The sequence below is a fragment of the Pongo abelii genome, chromosome 20 (genome assembly GCF_028885655.2).
Source record: "Pongo abelii isolate AG06213 chromosome 20, NHGRI_mPonAbe1-v2.0_pri, whole genome shotgun sequence".
NCBI lineage: Eukaryota > Metazoa > Chordata > Mammalia > Primates > Hominidae > Pongo > Pongo abelii.
This window is the reverse complement of record NC_072005.2, coordinates 21,667,917-21,695,234: the sequence shown is the minus strand read 5'-3', so window position 1 is coordinate 21,695,234 and position 27,318 is coordinate 21,667,917. Positions and strand designations below refer to the sequence as shown.

The 27,318-nt window shown below is 40.6% G+C and overlaps 1 protein-coding gene across 6 annotated transcripts in view; it reads right to left on the bottom strand.

Moving 5' to 3' along the window:
• ZNF429 (zinc finger protein 429) overlaps window positions 1-26,254 on the bottom strand; it is a 36,431-nt gene extending 10,177 nt beyond the window's left edge. The window contains exons 1-5 of one of the 6 annotated variants that reach the window (XM_054540018.2): window positions 26,011-26,254; window positions 25,691-25,772; window positions 25,227-25,311; window positions 2,773-2,899; window positions 1,869-1,964 (exon numbers count right to left, since the gene is read on the bottom strand). In XM_054540018.2, the coding sequence (XP_054395993.2) occupies window positions 1,869-1,964; window positions 2,773-2,899; window positions 25,227-25,229 (226 nt within the window). In that variant the 5' untranslated portion in view covers window positions 25,230-25,311; window positions 25,691-25,772; window positions 26,011-26,254. Of the gene's footprint in view, window positions 1-1,868; window positions 1,965-2,772; window positions 2,900-3,378; window positions 3,468-5,573; window positions 6,412-25,226; window positions 25,440-25,690; window positions 25,773-26,010 lie in introns of those variants that run through there. The other 5 variants (XM_054540019.2, XM_054540020.2, XM_054540024.2 and 2 more) reach the window with 5 other exon arrangements.
• Window positions 26,255-27,318: the final 1,064 nt, after the last annotated feature.

The window sequence follows — 27,318 nt, the reverse complement described above, 5'->3', positions numbered from 1 at the left end:
TATAATATACTGCATAATCTGGCTGCTTTTTCATTGTTTTGGGGGACACACAAGTATCTGCCTAATTTTGAAACTCTTTGTTAAACTACTTTTTAGGTTCTCTTTTCGTATTATGTCTAAAATATCTGAGAGTAGTGGTTTCTGTTCCAGTAGTGTTTGTTAATTTTTCTGCACATTCCATTATGTTTGTATTACTATAGTCTTGTAATATAGTTTGACATTATAAAGTATGATGTTCTTTTGCTTTGTTCTTTTTCCTCAAGATTGCTTTGGCTATTCAAAGTTTATTGTAGTTTCAAGTAAATTTTAAAATTGCATTTCTGTGAAAAAAAAAAAACACTAAAATTTTCATTGGGAATTCATTGAATCTATAGATCACTTTGAATAATATGGCACTTCAAAAATATTTATTGTTTCAATCCATAGATATAAAATACTTTAAAATTTGTGTCTTTTTAAATTTCTTTCATTGATATATTTTTAATTGTAAATACTTTTTACCTCCTTGGTTAAATTTGTTTTCAGAAATTTATTATTCCAATGCTATTGTAAATAAGATTTTTTCTTCCTCTCTTCTATCAGATAGTTTAAGTGTATGGAACCATAACTTGTATGTTAATTTTGTATGTTGCTAATATACTGAGGGCATTTATTAGTTTAGACAGGTTTTAATGTACTGTTTATGGTTTTTTAAATGTAAGATTACATAATCTACAAACAGAAACTTTTTACTTGTCTTCAATTTCAATGCCTTTTTTTTTTTTTGAGACAGAGTCTCGCTCCATCACCCAGGCTGCAGTGCAGTGGCATGAGCTTGGCTCACTGCAACCTCTGCCTCCTGGGTTCAAGCAATTCTCCTTGCCTCAGTCTCCCAAGTAGCTAGGATTACAGGCGCCTACCACCACGCTCAGCAAATTTTTGTATTTTTTAGTAGAGACAGGGTTTTGCCAAGTTGGCCAGGCTGGTCTGGAACTCATGACCTCAGGTGATCCAGCTGCCTTGGCCTCCCGAAGTGCTGGGATTATTGGCGTGAGCCACCGTGCCCAGCCTATTTTCTATTTTCTTGACTAATATTTTTGCCACATACTTCCAGTGCTATATTAAAATAGAGGCATTAACAATGGGTACAATACAGTTTTGCGTTGGTGTCTGTAAATCTGAAGAAGCAAACACCTCTTCAATTTTTTATAAACTGGCCTCAGGAGGTAAGGATCTTTTGTTGGGTCCCCAGGGTGCTGGGATGCCCTACAGATTTGTAGTAGAGAGGGGGTGTAGCTTGGTCACAAGGCTGCGGGGTCTGCACTAGGGTCCACCTTTAGTTGGCTTGTTACAAGGGGTTTTGGTAGGTGTTAATTCCCATTTTATTTTTCGACAGAGTGAATATTCTTCAGGACTTTGCTCTGTAGGGCAGTCACTAAGACGGGTGTTTTTTTTTTTTTTTTTTTTTTGAGATGGAGTTTCGCTCTTGTTGCCCAGGCTGGCATGCAATGATGTGATCTCAGCTCACTGCAACCTCTGCCTCCCAGGTTCAAGCGATTCTCCTGCCTCAGCCTCCTGAGAAGCTGGGATTGCAGGCATGTGACACCACGCCCAGCTAACTTTTGTATTTTTAGTAGAGATGGAGTTTCATGTGTTGGCCAGGCTGGTCTCAAACTCCTGACCTCAGGTGATCCGCACACCTCAGCCTCCCAAAGTGCTGGGATTACACATGTGAACCACTGTGCCAGGCTGAAAGTTTTTTAGAACACAGTTTTTCAGAAAATATTTTCTTTGAAACATAGCTTCCCAAATCACATTGTAAGGACTGGCTTTCTTTTTGGCCTTGGGACCTCTCATCTGTGTTGTCTGTTGTGTTCACTCTCACCTACCTGGGGGTTCATCCACCATTTCATGTCGCTTCATATTGCAGGATTCTTTTTCTTTCTCTAGACAGGTGATTAGGTCTGGCTTAGAAACAGCAATACCTGTTTTATTAAAAATAAAGAAGATGAATCTTGCTTATATTCTGTAATTACCAATTTAGTAATGTGCTCAATAAAGAGGATGTAATAGAATATTCTAGTAAATTAATCTCCAAATACCAATTTATAAGAGAAATTTCTAAATCTTTAGAAAATATTTTAAATTTTTAGGTTCTTAATTTCATTGCCCAGTACTACTTAATAAAAAATCGATTGTGACAATTAGATTTTAAGGTGTGGGCAACAATATTTTAGGCCACTAAATTCCTGAAATTATCACTAATCAAGAGTACATAATACAAATCAGCTCAGGAATATGGAAAGTTCAGGTGAAGATAAAACATCTTGAAGAAATTCTTTTCTACATGAACAAATCCCCAAACTTTTTTTTTTTTTTTTGAGACGGAGTCTCGCTCTTTTGCCCAGGCCAGACTGCAGTGGCGCTATCTCCGCTCACTGCAAGCTCCTCCTCCCGGTTTCATGCCATTCTCCTGCCTCAGCCTCCCGAGCAGCTGGGACTACAGGCACCTGCCACTGCGCCCAGCTAATTTTTTGTATTTTTAGTAGAGACAGGGTTTCACCGTGTTAGCCAGGATGGTCTCAATCTCCTGACCTCATGATCTGCCCGCCTCGGCCTCCCAAAGTGCTGGGATTACAGGCATGAGCCATGACGCCCGGCCCCAAACTTTTCTTAAAAACAGGAATCTGAAACTCATTTATGCAAAGCATAAATTACCAAAAAACATTCTACAAAGAGGAGAAATGAAACATTTAGGGTATATTAGTAATGTTGTGTTGAAGTTATTCTCACCCAGGAAGACCAGGTTTCTGTAGTTCTCTAACATCACATTTCTATATAAGTTCTGTTGTGCAGTGTCCAGGCATTGCCACTCCTCCAGAGAGAATTCTATGGCCACATCTGTAAATGTCAATGGCCCCTGAAACACATACACACAAACAGGAGAGAGAAAGAGAGAGAGAAACATATTTACCAAGTGCCCACAGGTAGAATTTTTTATTTAATTCAAGGTGAAATGAGAGAGTAAAGAGAACTGCTTCTGACTTATACGAGTGACTGAAATTATTCAATAATTTACAAACAGAAATGTTCTCTAATATATTCTCTAACTTTGAGAAAATAGTGGCATAAGATCCACAACATCAGTGTACACATGACATTTTTCTAAGTGATAAAGTATAAAATTAAGGGCATGAACATAAACATACATTTTTGAGTGCTATGTTTACATCTTACAGAATGAGTTGTGTATATTTTTCAGATCAAAAAGACATGTTGAGTTAGAATTTACCTCTCACATTTTAATGTGTTCAATGAACTGAAGATTTTGTTAATGCAGATTATTTTTTCAGAAAATCTGGAATAAAGTCTGAGTTGCTGAATTTCTAACAAGCTCACCAGTAATGCCAATGTTTTTGGTCCAAAAAGAATATTTTGTCAAACATTCAGTAAATGAAGGAACCTGTGTTTTTCCCAGTTTTTTTGTCCTGTAAACAAAGATGAGAGCTTTCATTTTCCAAAGACAGATATACGCAAAGAAAACCTAAGGAAGAAGGGCAGCTGCCAGATTAAATGTGATGGCATCAGCTGCATAAAGATAGTTAATAATAATTTTAAAAAATCAACTCTATAGTAAAACAGTCTGTCAGAGAGTTCTTTAACCAAGTGAATCATTAACATCAACTGCACTAGGACAAATTTTTATGATGCGCTGGTGCATACAGAAAGACATAGCCTCACTGATGTGATATTGCTGCCTAAAAGTAAATCACAGTCTGAATTTAACCATAAAGAAACATCAGTTTTATTCGAAGTTTAAGGTACCAATAACTCATGGGTTCTGTAATTTTTTTTTTCTTTTTTTTGAGATGGAGTCTCGCTCTGTCCCCCAGGCTGGAGTGTAATGGCACGATCTCGGCTCACTGCAACCTCCACCTCCTGGGTTCAAGTGATTCTCCTGCCTCAGCCTCCACAGTAGCTAGGATTACAGGCACCTGCCACCACGCCCGGCTAATTTTTGTATTTTTAGTAGAGATGGGATTTCACCATGTTGGTCAGACTGGTTTTGAACTCCTGTCCTCAAGTTATCCACCCACTGCGGCCTCCCAAAGTGTTAAGATTACAGGTGTGAGCCACTGCACCCAGCCAAGTGTTCTGTAATTTTTAATAGTGATTTAAAGTAGTCTTTTTTTTAGCACTCTAGAGAACAGGTACCTCCTAATATATATATATTTTTTAGAACTTTCTGGGTAATAAATGCCATCCTGTTTAAATAAGCATTTTGAAAATCCTGTTCTGCATAAAGCCAATGGAGAACACAGATGGAACCTCAACATTACATGTTCTCCATCTTTACTGAGGACCCCCACCTTTCCCTAATAGAAACCTTGAGTATCCACACCTCATGTTTCACAGCCACAAGGGAACATTTTTAATATTGCAGATTAATTTATAATCTTGGTGAGAATTCTGCATAGCATATAAAAAGCTATGATGTAGAGAATGTAGAGAAAGATCTGGTATGTAGGAAAGAAATATTTTTCAGAGATCTTTGACTATCATAAGACTTTTAAAAAGTAGTTAAACTCATTAGGGAGGAAAAATACAAGTAGAGAAGTAAAGGCTTGCAAGTACTAAATGCATGACAGTCCAGGAGGCAGAGTGGACACAGCTCTTGATCTGGGACATGATTAGCTGAAAAATCACCATTTATTCTTCTTTTTCCAATTTCTCTGAAATTCCTGCTCAGATGACATTCTCCAAACAAATTACACCTGCATCTTGAGAATATGCCCTTTAAAATGTCAGCACCACCTGTTTACCTGCTACCACCACACCCACAGGCAGAAGAACCAAGACTTGCAAAAAAAGTCCACCCATTTCTGTTCTTAATAACAGAGGAGATTTAGGAACAACGCACTGCTCCATGGAGATACATTTCTTCTTTCCTGTCCTCAGGTGCCCTCCCCTGCTACAGACAACAGCAGTTTCTGCTACAATATTGGTAGTATGGACTGCACTGCCCTGTCCCTACCAAACCCAAACAGAACAGGCCCTATAACCACCCTTTAGTGCAAAGGCGGAACAAGTCTCATGAATGTGTCTTGAAGCTTTCATATTTGATTCTGGCCTCACCTTAGAATCACATGAGGCACTTAATTAAAACACCATGTATGCTTCTATGCAGAATCTGTTGAAAGGGCACAAGCAAACAGATTTTTGCAAATTAGCTGTGGAATTCTAATTAGAAACCCCGGCTGATAACCACTTGGCAAAGCATTGCCTCTCAAGCTGTAATGAGCTTATAAATCACTTGGTAATTTTGACCGCATTCTACATAATGTGATTCTGCAGGTCTGAAAAGGGTCCAACATGGGTGTTTCAAACAAGTCCCATCAGTGCTGATGTTACTCCCCCTGGGCTCATCATTAGTATTAGTTAGACAAAGCAGGCACAGCACAGAGTCCCTTCCACTCAGGACTCTTGTCACAAAACAAAAACTTCTGATACAAATGAAGACAACTCATCTGTACACTAAAGTATCATATTCTTTGCTGACTCTTTAAAGTTTACAGAACAGGTGGCCTACTTACCTAAAGAGCCAAAGTGGAATGGGCTCAGTTATGGCAGATGGGAGGCAGGACTAGATTGCAGCTCTGACTTGGACAGAGAAGTGTGTGGAGGTTCACAGTGTGAATTTTAGCTCCAGATGGACTGCAAGAACAAACTAGCAATCCCAAGAGGACCCACAGACCATCTGAAGGAAGCGGACTGCTCCTGCAGGACCTGAGAGACACCCCCAAGTGGGCTGATACAAGGTTGTCTGTCAGAAATTATTTATTTACAGAAAAAACATTGATTATTAATTGGGTATACATCGTTAAGGTTTAGAGTATGGGTTATAGCGTCCAGTGTGGCACTATTAGTTTAATTTATAGCCACTGGTGGCAATAGTAAACAGTTTCAAGAGATAACTACATAGTTCAAAGAGGAGAGAAAGACATAATTGTGTTCTCATTTTAATGTCTCTCTGAGTTTGACAACTATTAGGTTGGTGCAAATGTAATTGTGGTTTTTGCCATTACATTAAAAGGTAAAACCACAATAACTTTTGCCCCGACCTAACAAGAGGATTTGCATTCCTCAGATAAAAGGTTTTCTGTTCTCACTGATATGTGGGAGCTAAACTACGAAAACACAAAGGCATAGGAATGGTACAATGGACTTTGGGGACTTGGGGGGAAGAGTGGGAGCAGGGCAAGGGATAGAAGACTACAAATGGGTGCAGTGTAAACTGCTTGGGTGATGGGTGCACCAAAATCTCACAAATCACCACTAAAGAACTTATGCATGTAACCAAATACCACTTGTACACCAGTGACTTACGGGAAAAAAAAAAGTCAAAGTGAAGAAACCTCTCTTTTCATAACAGATTAAAGTAGCTTCTCAAAAACCTGAAAAAAAAATAGGAAAATAAAGTTTACAGAACAAACAGAAGGCAGCAATGTCTGAATGAGTCTGCATTTGAAAAATAGCATGTGCACAGGTACTAATGCAATGTTTGTAAAGCAGGTACTATGTGCTCAAGAGTATGTTACAGAGCACTGTGCTGGGCATAACATACTATGTGATTTCATCCTCATAACACCCTGGGAGTTGGTACTAAGTGTTTAATAATTCCCAGGATTTAGATAAAGGACCCAGAATTTTAATTTTTCTGTTTCTCTGTCATTGATTTTTAAAAAATAAAATGTATAGAATAAAAGCTAAATATAGACAGATGAGAGGAATACAGAAATTAAGAGTTTAATGTAGCTTAGAGGAATTTTTATTGTGTTTATATTTAATTTATTGTGACTTGTGGGGCAACTACTGGATCTGCAGGAATAGAAAACAAGTTGCTAAATGGAATGTCTTGGTAAGCACTGATTTTAATAAAAAATTAAAAAACTAAAAATACATACTTTTTTCCATTTATCTGCTTTCGAGTTTCACGAAATCAGAGCACCAGCTCCAGAAAGGTAGCAAAATGTACCACCCAAAACTCTGATCTCTTCTAATCAGTTCTGTGAGCCAAGACTCCAGAGTGGGGCCAGACCAAAATAAGGCATCCAAAAAGGGTGAATCTGAACAGAACTGGGCCAAAGAGTGGACCCTGTGTAGAATTCTGTTCTCTATGCCACTGGGGGTACTTCCAGTTCTGTTTTTCCTAGACTTACCTAATAAAAACTTAAGTTCCAGAGTTTGTGTAATTTTAATTTTTTTTAGCTACTGTCCTGTCAATTTTATAACATATACTAATAAGCAATTTAAGCAAATCTCTTAAGGTTTTCTAGGGTAATTTTATTAGAAGATAAATATGTATTCTCAACAAGGTAAGAAAAATAGAAATAATAATAAAAACTCTTCTGTCCATAAATATCCCTTCAGCTGATGACATCAGAAGTCACAACAATGTAAAGAAAGTGGCCCAAATAAAGCCCAAGTTTTTTTGCATACACCTATTCATTGTACCAACCATAGGATGCTTCATTCAACCATTTATCCAATTGATAGTCCAAACCAAGAGTTTTTGGATAGTAGGGACCATGACTGCTTCTTTTTTTTCCTGATGGTCATATTAATGAAGCAATTAGTTTATCTGCTTGAGTCTCCAGATCTCCTCCTCATCTTTTACCCGAAGTACCAGAAAACTAGAGAAACTCTCATCTGGGTACCAATCAAACACGTCTCTTGTATGAGAAAAGAAACAAACACAAGATGATTCATTTCTCTTACATTGAAACAGAAGCGGAATTAACCACTCTTATCATCCTGATGCAGTTCTGCTCTGGACATCATCAAATGTCTGAAACATACCTAGCTAATTGAGAGAGGGTTCCCAGTGACCCTGTGCTGATGGCCCAATAATAAGAAAGGCAGAAGAGACTCAGGCTCATTCTAAATAGAAAATGGAACTGCCCTGGTGGAGCTCCAGAACCTGGATCACCTGTCCTGATTTGCCAGCTCTTGGGTAAGAGGAAGGACAAGAATACTCTACTCCAGTGTTCACTTTTTTTTTTTTTTTTGAGATGGAGTCTCGCTCTGTCACCCAGGCTGGAGTGCAGTGGCATGATCTCAGCTCACTGTAACCTCGGCCTCCTAGGTTCAAGCAATTTTCCTGCCTCAGCCTCCTGAACAGCTGAGATTACAGGCATGTGCCACCACACTCGGCTAATTTTTGTATTTTTAGTAGAGATGCGGTTTCACCATGTTGGTCAGGCTTGTCTCCAACTCCTGATGTCGTGATCTGTCTGCCTTGGACTCCCAAAGTGCTAGGATTACAGGCGTGAGCCACCACGCCCGGCCCAGCATCACATTTTACAGGTAGGTATAGTTGTGTTATGGCTCTGGATACTTTGTGGCCTTGATCTCACTCCTACGAGGCTTGTTTACACTTACTGAATCTGACATTAGATTCTATTTATACCAAAAGCCTCTCACACAACAGAAGCAGGTCATTGGACAAGATCTGAAAAGCTCAAAGAGCCACACTCTCAAAAGGTGTCTTTAAAATGCCTATGTTGACATCTCACAATGCAGAAGATGCCTCCTGTTAGTTTTCTTTACATTCTGAATCCAAAGTGTGGCCTTGTCTTGTAAATCCCAAGAAGAGGCCTGACCTTACGTGCAGATCCTAGATGGAATCAACCTGGCTCTGCATCCTTGGGTATTACAGCAAGCAGACAACAATCAGAGAGATCTCCTCATAGAGGCTGCTCTGGCACACTCTAGATTATATATCTATCTAAAAGGTAGAAGCTGAGGCAACATGAACAGAAGTAGGCAGTTTATTTGGGCCAAGCTTGAGGATTGTAAACTGGGGGCAAAGATTCAAGTTGCCTGGAATCTACACTTCAATTAGCAGCACTTACAAGTGGATTTGTAAAGGCAAAGAGAGAGGGACAGAGAGTGGGCTGATAAAAGGTTGTCTGTCAGAAATTCTTATTTATTTACAGAACATTGATTATTGATTGGGTGTACATCATTAGGGTTTAGAGTATGGGCTATAGTGTCCAGTGTGGCACTATTAGTTTAATTTATAGCCACTGATGGCAATAGTAAACAGTTTCAAGAGATAACTATATGGTTCAAAGAGGAGAGAAAGACATAATTGTGTTCTCATTTTAATGTCTCTCTGAGTTTGACAACTATTAGGTTGGTGCAAATGTAATTGTGGTTTTTGCCATTACATTAAATGGTAAAACCGCAATAACTTTTGCCCCCACCTAATAAGAGGATTTGCATTCCTCAGATAAAAGATTTTCTGTTTTCCAAATCTCAAGACCTAGATTCAGAATTTCCAGCTGCAGGTTTAGGTCCTGAATAGGTGGAGTAGCAGTAGCAGATGTTACCTGAACATTTGTGAGCAGTTTACCAAGAGGAGGAAGGGGAAAGTGTAGATTCTCATGTCCACATGTCTACTCAATGCACACATATTACTCTGATTTGGTTTCTTGGCTCCATGGTCTCTTAATCAGTTTCAGGTTTGAAGATATAAGAGTCACTGAAAGAGGTAAAATGGTTGATTGCCACCCTGTAACATTTGTACAAATCTAACCTCTCTAGAAGTGACTGTACAGGACTATAGATAACAAATAGAGACACGATTCTGCCTGCATATTTACGGGACAGTATACACTTTTTTTTTTTTTGAGACAGAGTCTCGCTCTGTTGCCCAGGCTAGAGTGAAATGGCATGATCTTGGCTCAATGCAACCTCTGCCTCCTGGGTTCAAGCGATTCTCCTGTCTCTGCCTCTAAGTAGCTGGGATTACAGGCACCTGCCATCATGTCCGGCTAATTTTTGTATTTTTTTAGAGACAGGGTTTCACCATGTTGGCCAGGCTGGTCTCGAACTCCTGACCTCAAGATGATCTGCCCATCTTGGCCTCCCAAAGTGCTGGGATTAGAGGTGCCCAGTGACAGCATGCACTCTGCAGCACAACTGTGAGTTGACTGGAAGCCTGAGAGGAAAAGTACCCTCTAGAGTAAAGCCTGGCTGGCACCTAATATGTTTATATCATGTATGGTAATTCTAGATAGTGTTTGGAAAATAGAATTAAAAGAAAAATTGTATCCAGATGCAGAGAAACTCCATAATGATAGAATAAAAGAGTTTTTATACACAAGTAAACCAGAAGGTGACATGCACCACAGTCAATTTGCTTAAGAGACTGCAAAGACAGAAAAATAGTCATTATAATTAGTCCACAAGTAGAAGAACTTACAGCACCATGTCATACAGAGTTTATCCTAAAATCACCTGGTAATTTGAGAGGCCATCTGTGCATGCCAATGGGTTATATTCAATGACAAAATAAACTTTTCATATCTTCACGACAGGAGGTAATGTTCCAACTTGAAACCAGGTGCCTGCTGAAGGTAGGCTCTCACTCTCCTGCAGAAATGGCTGAATGGGGTGCTATCTTTTTGGCTATTTACATTTTAAAGCAATGGCTCCTCTACTCCCTAAGCACTGGGCTACAGCACTCCTGCTTACCCTCTCCTGATGGCCAGTGTCCTCTCTTGACTCCTACCATCTGCCATTGAAACACAGCTCACAGCACAGGGCTCACAGCTGGCAGCTCACACCATACATGAACCCCAATTGCCATAGCAGCACTCCAGTGCCACATCAGAGTAAAGCCTGAGCTGCAAGAGGAGATCCCGTAGGCCTCCTGGGTAGAATTGTGCCTTCATAATAATGGGAATGGGAGCGGTGTTTCAGCCTCAGTTTCTAGTTATAATTGTGACATTAAAAAATACTGCTGGATTTCCAGGGTAAGCGCAGATGCTCCAAGAGTTCTCACTGTGACAACCCACCTAATTCACACAAACCACAGGATATTAACAGGCCTTCTGAAATGGACACCCAAAGCATTAGAGAGAAAAACAGCTCTCCATCTCAGCAAGATTCTAGTGAGAACAAAGTAAGTTAAAAGCATCTTAAGAAGAAAACTCAGATTAGATACAAGATTGATCAAGTAGGCCAGAAAATATTCCCCTAAAAGGAATTTCTCTGAAAACACCCAAAATGCACAGCTATTGTCCGCATGAGAAACACGAGCATTATGAAGAAAAAGGGCATATTCTCAGTAGAATTTCATAAGGTTTTTCTTTCATGTCTGTTGCTCTCTTATTTCCTAGCCATTGAATGGGGGATCTATTTTGAAATACATGTGACAACTTCCACTAGAGCTTTTTGATAAGAATTGGAACCTGACTTTGTTTATATAATGGAATGTATTTGAGACTGAAACAGGTTTTGGGTGGCCACATCACTCATCATGTTGATTTGTCCTGTAATAGCAGCATTCAAATTTAGTGAAATAAGACATTGAAATCATGCTCACATATAATTAGTCCTTTTGGAGAAATTAATAAGCATTTCAGACTAATATCTACTGTAACAATTTTGTAGTGAGTGTTCCTTCGATGTTAGATACAAATATCTATGTATAAATAATTTTTGTGTACTAGTCATAATGCCTGTAGAACTTTTAAAAATTGTCTGTAACCATAATTCAGTTAAAACTTTATATTTCAAAAGTAAAAAGAACAATGTTGAAGTGCCTATTTAAGGTATTCAAAGTAAATATTGTGGCCTTATATTCATACTATTATAGAAAATGCTATTTAATTAATATGAATGCACGTTGTCGACAAACACTACACATAACTGTGTTAATTGTTCTGAAGTAATAAATAGAAACCAAAGTACAACTACAGACTCCACTTTTCAGTTTATACACTGAACTGCTCTTGCTTTTTCTGTGTAAGTACTTCAGACTGCAAATATCAGATAATTACCTTGGATAATCAGTTTTCTCTCAATGGAACTTAGTATTTTCTAGTCTTTATTATCTTTGTGCTCAACTTTTGTGTACTCTTAAAATGAGCTTTAATCTAAACAACTCTGTGTCTACTTTCCAAGACTAAAAATGAAAAAATAAAATAAAACCTTTCCCAAAGCAAAAACAAAGCAATGGTTATGAGGTCCTAGAGAAAGACAACCCTGAGTAAAAAAAAAATGACAAATGGTTTATTTAGCTGTTACTATGATTTACATATATTTCCAAAAATCAGAGAAAAATATCTACATATAATCTAAATGCTTTAAGAAAAAAGAAAAAATATCTTCCATTATTTTCAGGTAGGAGAATAAAGCCTCTTATTTTTAATTTATATTTTCTCCTACAACAACCAAGTCTCTGGACATGTCCTTGAACCCTTGGACATCTGAATTTTAGTAGACACTGGATTCAGGTATCTAAGGTGTAGCCTTGGGCACCCTGTGTACACCTGAAAGAATGTTTATGAAGGAAAAAGCAGAAGAGAAAAAGTTGCTCTAAAAAAATCCATGGGTGTTGGCTGGGCACAGTGGCTCACGCCTGTAATCCTAGCACTTTGGGAGGCTGAGGCAGGTGGACTGCTTGAGCTCAGGAGTTTGAGGCCAGCCTGGCCAAGATGGTGAAACTCCATCTCTACTAAAATACAAACAATAACCAGCCAAACATGGTGGCAGATGCCTGTAATCTCAGTTACTCAGTAGGCTGAGGCACGAGAATTGCTTGAACCCAGGAGGTTGCAGTGAGCTGAGTTCATGCCACTGCACTCCAGCCTGGGCAACAAAGTGAAACCGTCTTAAAAAAAAAAAATTCATGGGTGCACATGAATACAGCAAGTTCTTAGAAGACCTATAAAGAGATGTAGATTCTGACACAATAGTAGGAGACTACAACACTCCACAGACACTTAGATCACTGTGTTGTGGGAATTAGGAGACTGGAGAGAACGATAGGTGGAAAAGGAGGATTTTATTGAGTGCACTCAGACCCAGTGGATTAACATCCAGAGACTGGGCCAAGGACAAAGACAGCATTTAATTTTTATATACACTTCTAAAGGGGGTGGGCTAACTTGAAACAAGCCTACAGTGGCACAAAGTGTAGTGATGTGAAAGCAAGGATACAGAAACAGAACAAAAGCAGTTAATCATATGATGACAGGTTTATAACTCAGACTTATCTATGACTCTTGCTATGTGGCCCAGATGGCTGTTACCTAGGCTTGCTCTAGTGCCTTGCATGGGCTTATCTTATAACCTTCACTATGGTGCCTAGGTGGCTGCAATCCAGGCCTGCTCAGGTGTCTCATGACCTTCACTGTGCTGCTTATATGAAAAACAGAATCATAAGAGAAAGGAAAATTTGTTTCTCTTCTCCAGATGTTGAGGGAATGCTGGGAGAGTCTCCAGAGCACATTCTTTCCAGCCCTGGCTTTTTAGATAGTGTTATCAAGACTTTTCCTGGATGTGGGCTGTGCCTGTTACTGCCTCTAGGATAAGTCAGCCTAATACAGGAAACCTTGTTTCTTTTTCTTTTTAATTTAATTTTATTTTCTTTAATTTCCGACCTCAATTGAGGCAGAAAATTAACAAAGATATCAGAACCTAAACTCAACACTTGACCAAATCATTCTAATAAACATATATGAAACTCTTCATCTGAAACCAACATAGTATATATATCTTTCTCATCACCATGTGTCACATACTCTAAAATTGACCACGCAATCAGAAACACAACACTCCTCAGCAAATTCAATAATCCCAAAATCATACCAAATGCTCACTTAGACCACAACTTGATAAAGATATAATTCAGGGCTGGGCATGATGGCTCATGCCTGTAGTCCCAGCACTTTGGGAAGCTGAGGCGGGCAGATCACGATGTCAGGAGATTGAGACTATCCTGGCTAACACAGTGAAACACTGTCTTTACTAAAAATACAAAAAAAAAAAATTAGCCAGGCGTGGTGGCGCACGTCTGTAGTCCCAGCTACTCATGAGGCTGAGGCAGGAGAACCGCTTGAACCCGGCAGATGGAAGTTGCGGTGAGACGAGATGGTGCCATGCACTCCAGCCTGGGTGACAGAGCAAGACTCCATCTCAAAAAAAGAAAAAAAAAAAGATATAATTCAATACAAAGAAAAACACTTGAAAACATGCAATTACATGAAAATTAAACAACCTTCATCTGAATGACTTTTGGGTAAATAATGAAATTGAGGTACAAATCAAGAAGTTCTTTAAAACAAATAAGAACAGTGATACAACACACCAGAATCTCTCCAACACAGCTAATGTGTTAAAAGGGGAATTTACAGCACTAAATGCTCACATCAAAAAGGTAGAAAGATCTCAATTTAACAACCTAACATCATAAATAAAAGTATAAGAGAAGCAAGAGCAAACCAGCCCCTGAGCTAGCAGAAGACAAGAAATAACCAAAATCAGATCAGGACTGAAGGAGATTTAGACATAAAAAGTCATACAAAAGATCAAGAAATCCAGGAGTTAAATCTTTTAAATAAATCAATAAGATAAACCACTAGCAAGATTAGTGAAGTAAGAAGAGAAGATTCAAATAAACACAATAAGAAATGACAACGCCTGTAATCCCACCACTTTGGGAGGCCGAGGTGGGTGGATCACAAGGTCAGGAGATAGAGACCATCCTGGCTAACATGGTGAAACCCTGTCTCTACTAAAAATATTTTTAAAAAAATTAGCCGGGCATGGTGGCGGGTGCCTGTAGTCCCAGCTGCTCGGGAGGCAGAGGCAGGTGAATGGTGTGAACCTGGGAGGCGGAGTTTGCAGTGAGCTGAGATCGAGCCACTGTACTCTCCAGCCTGGGTGACAGAGCAAGACTCCATCTCAAAAAAAAAAAAAAAAAAATGACAAAAGGGTCATTACCACTGACCCCACAAAAATACAAATATCTACTGCAGTCTACTATAAACATCTCTATGCACACAAACTAAAAAAAAATCTAAAAGAAATGGATAAATTTCTGGGCAAATACATTCTCCCAATACCAAACAAAAAGAAATTGGAGCCCAGAACAGAACAATAACAAGCTCCAAAACTGAATTAGTAAATAGCCTACCGGCCAAAAAAGAGCCCAGGACCCACAGATTCACAGCTGAATTCTACTAGATGTACAAAGAAAAGCTGGTATTATACCTTCTAAAACTACTACAAAAAATTGAGAAGAAACTCTTCCCCTGCTCATTATATAGTAACAGCATCATTCTGATACCAAAACCTGGCAAAGATAAAACAAAAAAAAGAAAACTCAGGCAAAAATTCTTCATGAACACTGATGCAAAAATCCTCAATGAAATACTGTAAAATTGAATCCGGCAGCACATCAACAAGCTAATCTGCTATGATCAAGTAGACTTTATCCCTGGGTTGCTTGCAAGGTTGGTTCAACATACACAAGTCAATAAATATGATTCATCACATAAACAGAACTAAAGACAAAAAACACAAGATTATCTCAACACATGTAGATAAAGCTTTCAATAAAATGTAACATTCTTCATGTTTAGAACCCTCAACAAACTAGGCATTGAAGGTACATACTTCAAAATAGTAAGATATCTGTGACTAATCCACAGCCAACATGCTGAATTGACGCAAGCTGGAAGCATTTCTTCTTAAAAACTGGCACAAGAAAAGGATGACTGCTCTCACTGCTTTTACTTAACATAGAATTGGAAGTCCTGGCCAGAGCAATCAGGCAAGAGAAATAAATAAAAGGCATCCCAACAGGAAGAGAGGAAATGAAACCAACCCTGTGTGCAGATGACATGATTCTATATCTAGAAAACCCTATAGTCTTGGTGCAAAAGCTTTTTAGACTGAAAAACAACTTCAGCAAAGTTTCAGGATACAAAATATATGTACAAAAATCAGTAGCATCTCTGCACATCAACAACATCTGAGCCAAAAACCAAATCAAAAACACAATTCCATTCACAACTGCCACAAAAAGAATAGAATATCTAGAAATACAGCTAACCAGGGTGGTGAAAACTCTCTACGACAATAACTACAAAACACTTCTTAAAGAAGTCAGAACTGACACGAACAAATCAAAAACTATTTTATTCTCATGGACAGAAAAAAATCAGTATCATTAAAATAACCATACTGCTCAAAGAAATATACAGAAATAATGCCATTTCTATCAAACTACCAAAAACATTCTTAACACAACTAAAAACTATTTTTAAATTCATATGGAACAACAAAAAAAGCCCAAATAGCCAATGCAATCCTAAACAAAAAGAACAAAGCAGCTGGGCACAGTGGCTCACGCCTGTAATCCCAGCACTTTGGGAGGCCGAGGCGGGTGGATCACAAGGTCAGGAGATTGAAGCCATCCTGGCTAACATGGTGAAATCCTGTCTCTACTAAAAATACAATAATAATAATAATAATGATAGCAGGGCATAGTGGCACATGCTTGTAGTCCCAGCTACTCGGGGGGCTGAGGCAGAAGAATCGCTTGAACCCAGGAGGCAGAGGTTGCAGTGAGCCAAGATTGCTCCACTGCACTCCAGCCTGGGGAATCAAGCGAGACTAGGTCTCAATAAAATTAAAACAAACAAACAAACAAACAAACAAAAAAACAAAAAGCTGGAGGCACTGCATCACTTTACCCAACTTCAAACTATATTACAGGGCGATAGAAACCAAAGCAGCATGGTACTGGTACAAAAGCAGACTCATAGACCAATGCAAGAGAATAGAGAGCCCAGAAATAATGCTGCACACCTACGACCATCTGATATTTGACAAAGCTGACAAGAGGAACATAAGAAGAATTTTGTTTAATAAATGGTGCTAGAATAACTAGCTAACACTATGTAGAAGACTGAAACAGCACCTCTTTCTTACACCATATACAAAAATATACTGAAGATGAATTAAAGACTTAAATAAAAAATACTGGAAGATGACCTAGGAAATACCATTCTAGACACAGGAACTGGCAAAGTTTTATGATGAAGATACCAAAAGCAATTGCAACAAAAGCAAAAATTGATGAATGCGACCTAATTAAACTAAAAAGCTTTTTCACAGCAAAAAAAACCAAAAAACAAAACAAAAAAAACCACACACACACAAAAAATCAGAGTAAACAGACAATCTACAGAATAAAAGAAAATATTTGCAAACTATGCTTCTGACAAAGGTCTCATATACAGAATTCAAAAGGAACTTAAACAAATTTACATGAAAAAACAACCTTATTAAAAAGTAGCAAAAAACATGAACAGATGCATTTCTAAAGAAGATATACATGTGGCTAACGAGCATTTGATGAGTATTTCTTTCTTATCACTAATCAGTAGAGAAATGCAAAGAAAAATCACAATGAGACACCATCTCACACCAGTCAGAATGGCTACTATAAAAAAGTTAAAAAAAAAAAAAAAAAAAAAAAGGCCAGGCGCAGTGGCTCACAGTTGTAATCCCAGCGCTTTGGGAGGCCAAGACAGAGGGATCACTTCAGGTCAGGAGTTCGAGACCAGTCTGGCCAACATGAAGAAACCCTGTCTCTACTAAAAATACAAAAATTAGACGAGCGTGGTGGTGCGCATTTGTAATCCCAGCTACTTGGGAGGCTGAGGCAGGAGAATCGCTTGAACCTGGGAAGTGGAGGCTGCAGTGAGCAGGGATCACGCCACTGCACTCCAGCCTGGGTGACAGAGCGAGACTCCATCTCAAAAAATAAAATGAAATAAAACAAAATAAAATAATTTAAAAAATAAAAATATATATGGTGGCCAGGCACAGTGGCTCACGCCTGTAATCCCAGCACTTTGGGAGGCTGAGGTGGGTGGATCACTTGAGGTCAGGAGTTCGAGACAAGCCTGGCCAACATGGCAAAACCCCGTCTCTACTAAAAATACAAAAATTAGCTGGGTGTGGTGGTGCGTGCCTGTGATCCCAGCTACTCGGGAGGCTGAGGCAGGAGAAATCACTTGAATCTAGGAGGTGGAGGTTGCAGTGAGCCCAGATTGCAAAACTGCACTCCAGCCTGGGTAACAGACCTAGACTCCACCTCAAAAATAAAATAAAATAAAAAATATATATATGTGTGTGTATGTGCGTGTGTATAAAATATACATGGTATATAAACATCATGGAATGCTGTGTGGTTATTTAAAAAGAACGAGGTCATGTCCTTTGCAGCAACATGAATGGAGGTGAAGCCCATTATCCTTAGAAAACTAATGCAGAAACAAGAAACCAAATGCATGTTCTCATTTATAAGAGCTAAATAACAAGTATACATGGACACAAAGAGAGGAACAACAAGCACTGAGGCCTAGTTCAGGGTGGAGGGTGGAGGACAAAGAGAATCAGCAACAATACCTGTTTGATGCTATGCTTAGTACCTCAGTGACAAAATAATCTACACTAAACTTCCATGACACAATTTTATCTATATGATAAACCTGCATGTGTACCCCTAGACCAAAAATAAAAGTTAAAAGGAAAAAACTTCATTAGTTGGGGAGAGTGCTATATAGGTGAAAAGACTGGTTTGTGCTACAGATAGTGGCCCAGGTGGGGCTGTACTGATTTATTTCTAGGTCCATGGAGGCAGATGAGATTACGAACAGGTGGCAGAACCCTAAATTGGTGGAGAAAAAGAGGTTGCTGTTGCAGATTGTGTCTGGGAGTAGGAATATTCCAGGAGACTTGTAGACACTTTTGTGCATTTCTGGGAAGGAACACTGGGATCAAAAATGCTGTGGTGAAGTTCCTGAGGGTGGTGCCTCATTCTGGGAGGGATGTGGACATGCCAATGTCTAGTGGGTGTGTATGTGAGTGGGTAGGAATCCTGTGGTGGCAGCTGTGGGAAAAGGGGGTCTGTCATCAGAGCTCCTTTCCTCTAAGTTTTCATCCTCTCTCACCCTGGGAGGAGGCCTGGGATCCCAGGACAATGGGCAGTGTGAAAGCCTGTGTACAGGAGAGCAGAGCCTCCCATTTCCAGATACCAAGAGTTTTATTCCAGGACAGGCCTCTGTGGTATCTTTCTTCCGGCACCAAATCTGTAGAGTTAGCTTAACACCAAGCAATTCTCCAACAGCAACTCAACGTCTAACATTTCAATTCTGACACCACCCAGAGTCAGCACAGACCCTGATTCAGGGCTTGGTCCCACAACATTGTCCTTACTGGAGATGCCAGTCACAAACCGCATGGGCCCGTCTATGCTTCTGAGCTACTGTTTAAAAATGCAGGACTTTCATAAACTCTATGAAGTTTAATAATTGAGAACTCAGCAAACACTGTAGTTACGTTTACCAGTTTTTTATAAAAGATAAAATCCAGGAGAAGTCAAATGGAAGAAATGTATAGGACAAAGAAAAGAGGTGGGAAAATAAAAAGCACGTGGATAATCCTGGAAAATAGCTGTGATTAATAAAATTCTCTATCCTTTGTGTGCGCCAGAAACAGTTTATGGAAAGAAACCCCATTCCCATTAAGACTTAGGGCCGGGTGTGGTGGCTCACGCCTGTAATCCCAGCACTTTCGGAGGCTGAGGCAGGCAGATCATGAGGTCAGGAGATCGAGACCATCCTGGCTAACATGGTGAAACCCCGTCTCTACTAAAAAATACAAAAAATTAGCTGGGCATGGTGGCAGGCGCCTGTAGTCCCAGCTACTGGGAGGCTGAGGCAGGAGAATGGTGTGAACCCAGGAGGCGGAGCTTGCAGTAAACCGAGATCACGCCGCTGCACTCCAGCGTGCACGACAGAGCGAGACTCCATCTCAAAAAAAAAAAAAAAAGACTTAGATGGTGCTCTCTATTCTTACCTGTCACATAAGCCAGACATAGACTCTGCACATTTTCTTCTTGCTCTCATAAAAATGGTAGCTGAATTTGTCTTCAGTGGTAAAAATAAAATATTTCTGTCAGAGGCATTTAAACCAGAGCCTATTGGGCTGCATTCCCAAACAGTTAAGGCATTCTTTCCTCCCTTTTTTTTTTTTTTTTGAGATGGAGTCTTGCTCTGTTGCCCAGGCTGGAATGCAGTGGCGTGATCTCAGCTCACTGTAACCTCCACCTCCCCGGTTCAAGTGATTCTCCTGCCTCTGTCTCCCGAGTAGCTGGGATTACAGGCGCCCACCACCATGCCCAGCTAATTTTTGTATTTTTTTTAGTAGAGATGGGGTTTCATCATGTTGGTCAGGCTGGTCTCGAACTCCTGACCTCAGGTGATCCACCCGCCTCAGCCTTACAAAGTGCTGGGATTACCGCGCACAGCCCACAGTTACGGCATTCTAAGTCGCATAATAAGAGGTTGGCACAAGATACAGGTCACAAAGACCTTGCTGATAAAACAGACTGCAGTAAAGGAGCCAGCTAAAACCCACCAAAACCAAGATGGCCCTGAGTAACCTCTGACTGTCCTCACTGCCACACTCCCATCAGTGCCACAACAGTTTACAAATGCCAATGCAATATCAGGAAGTTACCCTGTATGGTTTAAAAAGGGGAGGCATGAATAATTCACCCCTTGTTTAGCATATAATCAAGAAATTACCATAAAGTGGTCAACCAGCAGCCCTCTGGGCTGCTATGTCTGTGAAGTAGCAATTGTTTTATTCCTCTATTTTCTTAATAAACATGCTTCCACTTTACTCTATGAACTCACTCTAAATTCTTTCTTGCATGAGATCAAAGAACCCTATCTTGGAGTCTGGATTGGGACCACTTTCCTGTACTTCCATATCAGACCTCACTTAAATTTATCTCCTTCCCAGAAGTTCCTGGACTTTGGGCTACCCTCCGTCTGAGCCAACATACAACCCCATTCTATTTCCCTTCTAAGAATATGCTGACCTGAGGATAAAACATTCTCGGATCTAAAATCTGATGTTTTTACTGTCCATTTGCCATTCCCCTCCCATCTTTTTTCTAATCTTGTTTGCTCACACCTATGAAAGAAAGCCCTTGTCATTACCTGAGGTAAGGAGTTCGAGACCAGCCTGGCCAACATGGTGAAACCCCGCCTCTACTAAAAATACAAATGTCAGCTGGGCATGGTCGCGGGCGCCTGTAATCCCAGCTACTTGGGAGGCTGAGTAACGAGAATCGCTTGAACCTGGGAGGTGGAGGTTGCAGTAAGCAGAGATCATGCCACTGCACTCCTGCCTGGGCAAGAAGAGCGAGACTCCATCACAAAAAAACAAACAAACAAACAAACAAAAATTATTTAAAAAAAAAAAGCAAGCCCTTATCCGCCTAAACTTTGCAATCCTTAAAGCTCTTATGGTTGGTACTTCCTCCTTTTGCAATACTCTTTGGTAATTCAATTTTCTTTTTTTTTTTTTTTTTTTTTTACACAAATCTAACTTTGTTCTATTTTACAAAGTCTAAAAACTGTCTCAAAACAAGGACAACTTTAACTTCAGTAAGATCCTCCCAGTTCCCTTCCACCTTAACCATAACTGTATCTGTCTGTGGGGCCCCAGCTTTCCAGGGCTCTGTAGCTTCTCTCAGGATAAAGGCTCCTTCCATGGCTGGGGTGAGCAGGAAGGGACACCTGCAGGGGAGGCTCCCCAGAAAGAACTAACTGGACCTTAAATAACCTTCTTTTGCAGGCTCAATATTAGCCTTAGCTTGGAGTCACTGGGCTCAAGTTTTAATTTCCATGTCAGAGTTATTCACTTGGTCTTTGAAACTAAGTGTTCGAAAAATCCAGCAAAATTACTCAATGTTCATATAAAACAAGGCAATTTTACAATGCTTACATTTCATACCTCAATAAGAAAAGCAAAAGTATCTATTCCTTTACAAATGTATTATTTTATTATTTCCATTAAAAATCACGTCGTAGGCCGGGCATGGTGGCTCATGCCTGTAATCCTAGCACTTTAGGAGGGGCAGATTGCCAGAGCTCAGGAGTTCGAGACAAGCCTGGGCAACATGGTGAAACCCTGTCTCTACTAAAATACAAAAATAGGCGGGCGTGATGGTGTGCGCCTGTAGTTCCAGCTACTTGGGAGGCTGAGGCAGGAGAATTGCTTGAACCCAGGAGGCAGAAGTTGCAGTGAGCCAAGATCGCACCACCGCACCCCAGCCTTGAACGAGACTCCATTTCAAAAAAAAAAAACGTAGTAAACAATTAGTCATATGGGAACACTTCTAGGAGGTGCCAAGTTTCATCTAAAAAATTTAGCATTAAACTCTAAAATAAGGATAACAGGATATAGAACAGAGATATTCACTGTCAGAAATTTATCCTGCAAAAACAACTGATGTTTTCATGAATTCATGTAACTCACCTATTATCTACAACATTTTCTTCTGGAAATGCATTCATTTTCTACAGCCAAAATGGAAGAGATTTTTCCCTATTCTTTTCCTTGGTAGCATTCCAAAATCTAAGCCTTGGAATTCTGTTTGAAATCACCCAGCCATAAAAAAATATGCCTGAGAAAATTTCTAAACTCACTCTAAAAAAAAAAAGGTACATGAAAATTTTTAACCAAAAAAAAATAGATTTTTCTGAAACCCACCTCTTTTATGCCCTTTGTAAATATTTTCTCTTACTTTTCAAGCTCTACTAATAAATTGCAATTTAGAGTTAAAAAACTGAAGTCAATATAAATGAACAAATCTTTTCAAAGTGACAAACCCAGGGAGTGGCAGTGCTGATAAGAAAACAGATGTGTCCAACTCATGTGTCAAGTTCAATCACTTCAGAGAGTCTCCCACCCATCCTGCTCACTTAAGTACTCAATAACCACCCTCTCAGGAGACTGCTCTATGTTCCAGTGAGTGTCCCAAGCGCATTTTACTTTGCAATTTCTCACCTCATCTCACCGGTGTCAGGGTTTCTTTTGTCTTTTGAGATACCACCTTTTTTTTTTTTGAGATGGAGTTTCGCTCTTGTTGCACAGGCTGGAGTGCAATGGCACAATCTCGGCTCACCGCAACCTCCGCCTCCCAGGTTCTCCTGCCTCAGCCTCCTGAGTAGCTGGGATTACAGGCATGCACCACCACGCCTGGCTAATTTTCTATTTTTAGTACAGACAGGATTTCATCATGTTGGCTAGGCTGGTCTCGAACTCCTGACCTCAGGTGATCCACCCACCTTGGCCTCCCAAAGTGCTGGGATTACAGACGTGAGCCACCGTGCCCGGCAGAGATACTAGTCTTTTTTCACAAATTGTAGAGAATCAAGGGGTCAGAAATTATTTCTGTTTTCAACTCAATACCAGCATTTGATTGGGTGACCAGCAATGTGGCCCAAAGAAAGGAAAGTCGGGCTAGGTGAAGACAGTCTTAACATCTGAAGGAGTTAGCTTTTCAAAGGAAAAGTACACCAGGAGATTCCTCTCAGCCCCAGGGCATCCACCTGCTCTCTTGAGAGGCTACACTCTACACCACAGGTTGTCCTACGGGAGAAAATGACCCAGGAATTAATATTCATTAGACAGTCTTGCAGACATAGCCATGACTGACATCTTGGTTTATTCACAGACAGTACTGGAACCTAGGACCAGGAAAAAAACTAAAGGGTGGCTGAGGACACATCACCCCACAAAAATTCCAAGAAAAACCTTGATGCCAAAACATTCTCATAAGATCTCTATGCCTAGGGAAGATAAAAGGAAAAGAGACAAAGATTTTTTTACAATACAGTGTCAGAAGATTATTCCTTGCTTTCTTCTTATGGAAAATATTTATAAACAGAAAACAAATCTTTTTAAATGTGCCATCCAATGCTTTGTCAAAAAATGTTTAATTAAAATACAGTATCAAAAATGTACACAAAAGGACAAATAGTTAATAGTGTGAATTAGGGAGGGGGAGTTGGCATTTGGGATTGTCAGGAGGAAATGGAAATTTTGTATTTTACTGCAAGCCAGAGTTAGGCTGGAGAAATGGGGGGTGTGGGGGTAGACTTGAGACCCTGCTTAGGACACCTGTGAAAAATGCAGGGTAAGATCAGTTTTGTGTAGGGAGTGAAAATAGTTAAGTGGTAGGCAATTCGACTGAGGTGGCTGTAGTCCCTGAATTCCTGCTTTTAAAAAATCTAACTTAAGCCGGGTGCAATGGCTCCCGTCTGTAATCCCAGCACTTTGGGAGGCCGAGATGGGCGGATCACCCGAGGTCGGGAGTTCGAGACAAGCCTGACCAACACGGAGAAACCCCGTCCCTACTAAAAATACAAAATTAGCCAGGCGTGGTGGTGCCTGCCTGTAATGCCAGCTACTCGGGAGGCTGAGGCAGGAGAATTACTTGAACACGGAGGCGGAGGTTGCAGTGAGCCGAGATCGCGCCACTGCAGTCCAGCTTGGGCAAGAAGAGCGAAACTCCGTCTAAAAAAAAAAAAAAAAAACTAACTCAAATGCTTTTTTTTTTTGTAAATTACTACACTGGGGAAAACAAATACAGGGCTAACAAACTATTAACTGGAATTAAGCTCTGATTACATAACCAGGAAATTTTGTAAGCTGAAGATGGAAATTAAGAAACTACATAACCCTACCTAACCAATTACTGAATTTGCGTTTTTGTATCATGCACAAAGTCTTTCCTTCAAGCTCCTCCAAAGGACCACAAACTACATCCCACAGCTGGGTGCTTTACAATTTTAGAACCACTCTTTGATTAAATTCTTTAATATTTTGCGGTGACTCCCTTTTTTTTTTTTCTTTTTGAGAGAGTCTCATTGTGTCAACCAGCCTGGAGTGCAATGGCACAATCTTGGTCTCCTGGCTTTAAGCGATTCTCGTGCTTCAGCCTCCCAAATGGCTGGGATTACAGCCACCGCACCCAGCTAATTTTTGTATTTTTACTAGAGACGAGGTTTCACCATGTTGGCCAGGCTGTTCTCGAATGCTGGACCTCAGTGATCCGCCCGCCTCCCAGCAAACTGCTGGGATTACAGGCGTAAGCCACCGCGCCCGGCCATTCCCATAGATTTTTAATAGGAGAGAATGGGAACTGGGAACCCCACGGACCAAAGCTCTTCCCGCTCATGAACCCGCACCCCGAGTCACTATTCCCCCCGATGCCCCTCCCATGGTTCTTGCACAATCTGGGAGAGACTGCAGAATTGCGCGTGCAGAGCTCCCCAGACACGGCTACAGGTCAGGCACAGTCACTGCGGAGAGAAGACAGGACGCCCGGGGCCCGGCTGTCAGCACAGTCGCCATCTTATGGCTGAAACAGACTGAAGCCGAGCTGGGCAAGGAGAATTCCCGGCGCGGATTGTGGAGCTGACTGCGGGGAGACCTAAGTCCACCACGGCCACTTCCCACGCTTCCGACCAGCCCCTCCCCCTCTCTCGGGACGTCACACCCGGCACTCTCACCATTTCTAGGCTTCCAGGGCGTCCTGGAGTCTTAGCTGTGGATCTCCCAATATCTGCAGGTCACACGGCCACACAGGCTGGGCCTCTAGGAAGAGGACACAGAAATGAAAACGACACCTGGAGCTCTGGCTGCAGCAAGCGCCAAACGCCCCGCCATATTCCGGAAACCGTCCTGTCCGCTACATCTGCGTGCCTGACTGGACTGTCCCCAGCCCAGCGTCCCTGATTGGATAATGTTTAAGACCCGCCCCCTCAGGCCCTGAGTGACAGAGGGTGTGATCCGTTACCGGGCTGAATGAAGAGTGACAGCCTAGCTGCAGCTTTTTCAGGCAGGCTTTCCTCCGAGCTGAGCCAGGCCCACCCTAGAGGGTGTTTGCATTGAACCTTGTGTGTAAGGTCATATGCATTTATAAATAATATACTATATGGCTAGTCACAAATGAAAAGAATATAATAACAATGACTTTTAAATTTTAGCTTTTATCACCTTCCTGGCTTCTGGTCCTTTGAGCAGGCAGCCTGAGATTTTAAAAAGGAGGCAGTCCTCTGAAATAAAAATGTGAGCCACATGTGAATTTTTAATTTTCTAGTAGCCAAACTTTAAAAAGAAACATGAAACACGTGGAATTGATTGTAATAATGTAACTAACCCAATATGTTTAAAATATTATCATTTTAATATGTGAGCAATGTGAAAGGAAAATATCTTGGGCCCCCAAAATTACTAAGGAAAACTCAAGCTGGAAACTAAAGGCCAATCAGAAACTCAAAAGAATGTAACCACCTATCTGTGACCTGGAAGCTCCCTCCAGCTTCATGTCTTCTCGCCTTTGCTTCAAGTTGTCCCATCTTTTCAGACAGAACTAATGTACTTCTTACATATATTGATTGATGTCTCATACATCCTCATACATCCCTAAAATGTATAAAACCAATATGTTCCCTGACCACCTTGGGCAGGTGTCCTCAAGACTTCCTGAAACTATGTCATAGGTGTGTTCTCAACCTTGGCAAAAAAACTTTCTAAATTAACTGAGACCTGTCTCAGATTTTCTGGGTTCACAGCAATATGTAATTATTAAGGCACTATATATATTTTTGGAACTAAATCTTCAAAACCAACTCTGTATTTTACCTTTCTAGCAAATTGCAGTTCAGACCAGACACATTCTAGGCACCCAGGAGCCACACACGGCCAACAGCTGCCACGTTGAAGTGCAGCTCTGATGTCAGGTGGGTGGAGGCCCTGAACATCCCTTTTCTGCCAGAGGTGAGGTGACAGCCTCTCTCTACTAACATCTATCTTCGGTTCTGAGGGTGGGACAGATAGTGGCCATAGCAAGGGCAGAGGGCAGCACGAATAAAATAACCACAGGTAGACCACTCTTTGCTACCTGTTGTCCACCTTTCATCCAGAGATCAGACAGTGAACAAAAAATTCTGGGGCCACAGGAGAAGAAAACTCTATGTCTTCAGGTCTGTCCAGTCTTAACCTCCAACTTTTAGATATGAAGAAAATAAATTAAAGGCAAACTTATTTTGGTATTTGGCCTTGGCTCTAATGGTCAGGCTGTGGTTATCTGTTTTCTCCTGTGGTGTGGGGTACTGTGTGAGTATAAGCACCAATCACACACATAGATGTCTACCTGTATTTCTGCATTACTAAACATTGTCTTAGGGGACATCCAACTTCAAATCAGGAAAAAAAAAAAAAAGTCAGTACCTTTAGGGTGTCCACTGTCAGAAGGTAACTAGTAATCAACCTGTCATTAAATCCTGGCATTCCATCTGCACAGGGTGCATGTATTAGTTAGCTATTGCAGCATAACAAACCATCCAAAACTTATTCGCTCGTAATTGAGATGGTCAGCCATTTAGGCTGGGCTCAACTGAGCTCCTTCAGACATGTATCAGCAGCTGCCTTTTCACTAGGCAGCTGTGTTTCTGGGAGTGAGCTTCTGCTTCTGGGGCTGTCAACAGGGGCACCTTGCTTCTCCTCCCCATGGTATCCTATTTTCCACCTGGCTAACGTAGGCCATCATGGAGATGGCAGCATTCTGAAAGAAAAACAGAAGCATTCAAGACCATTTGA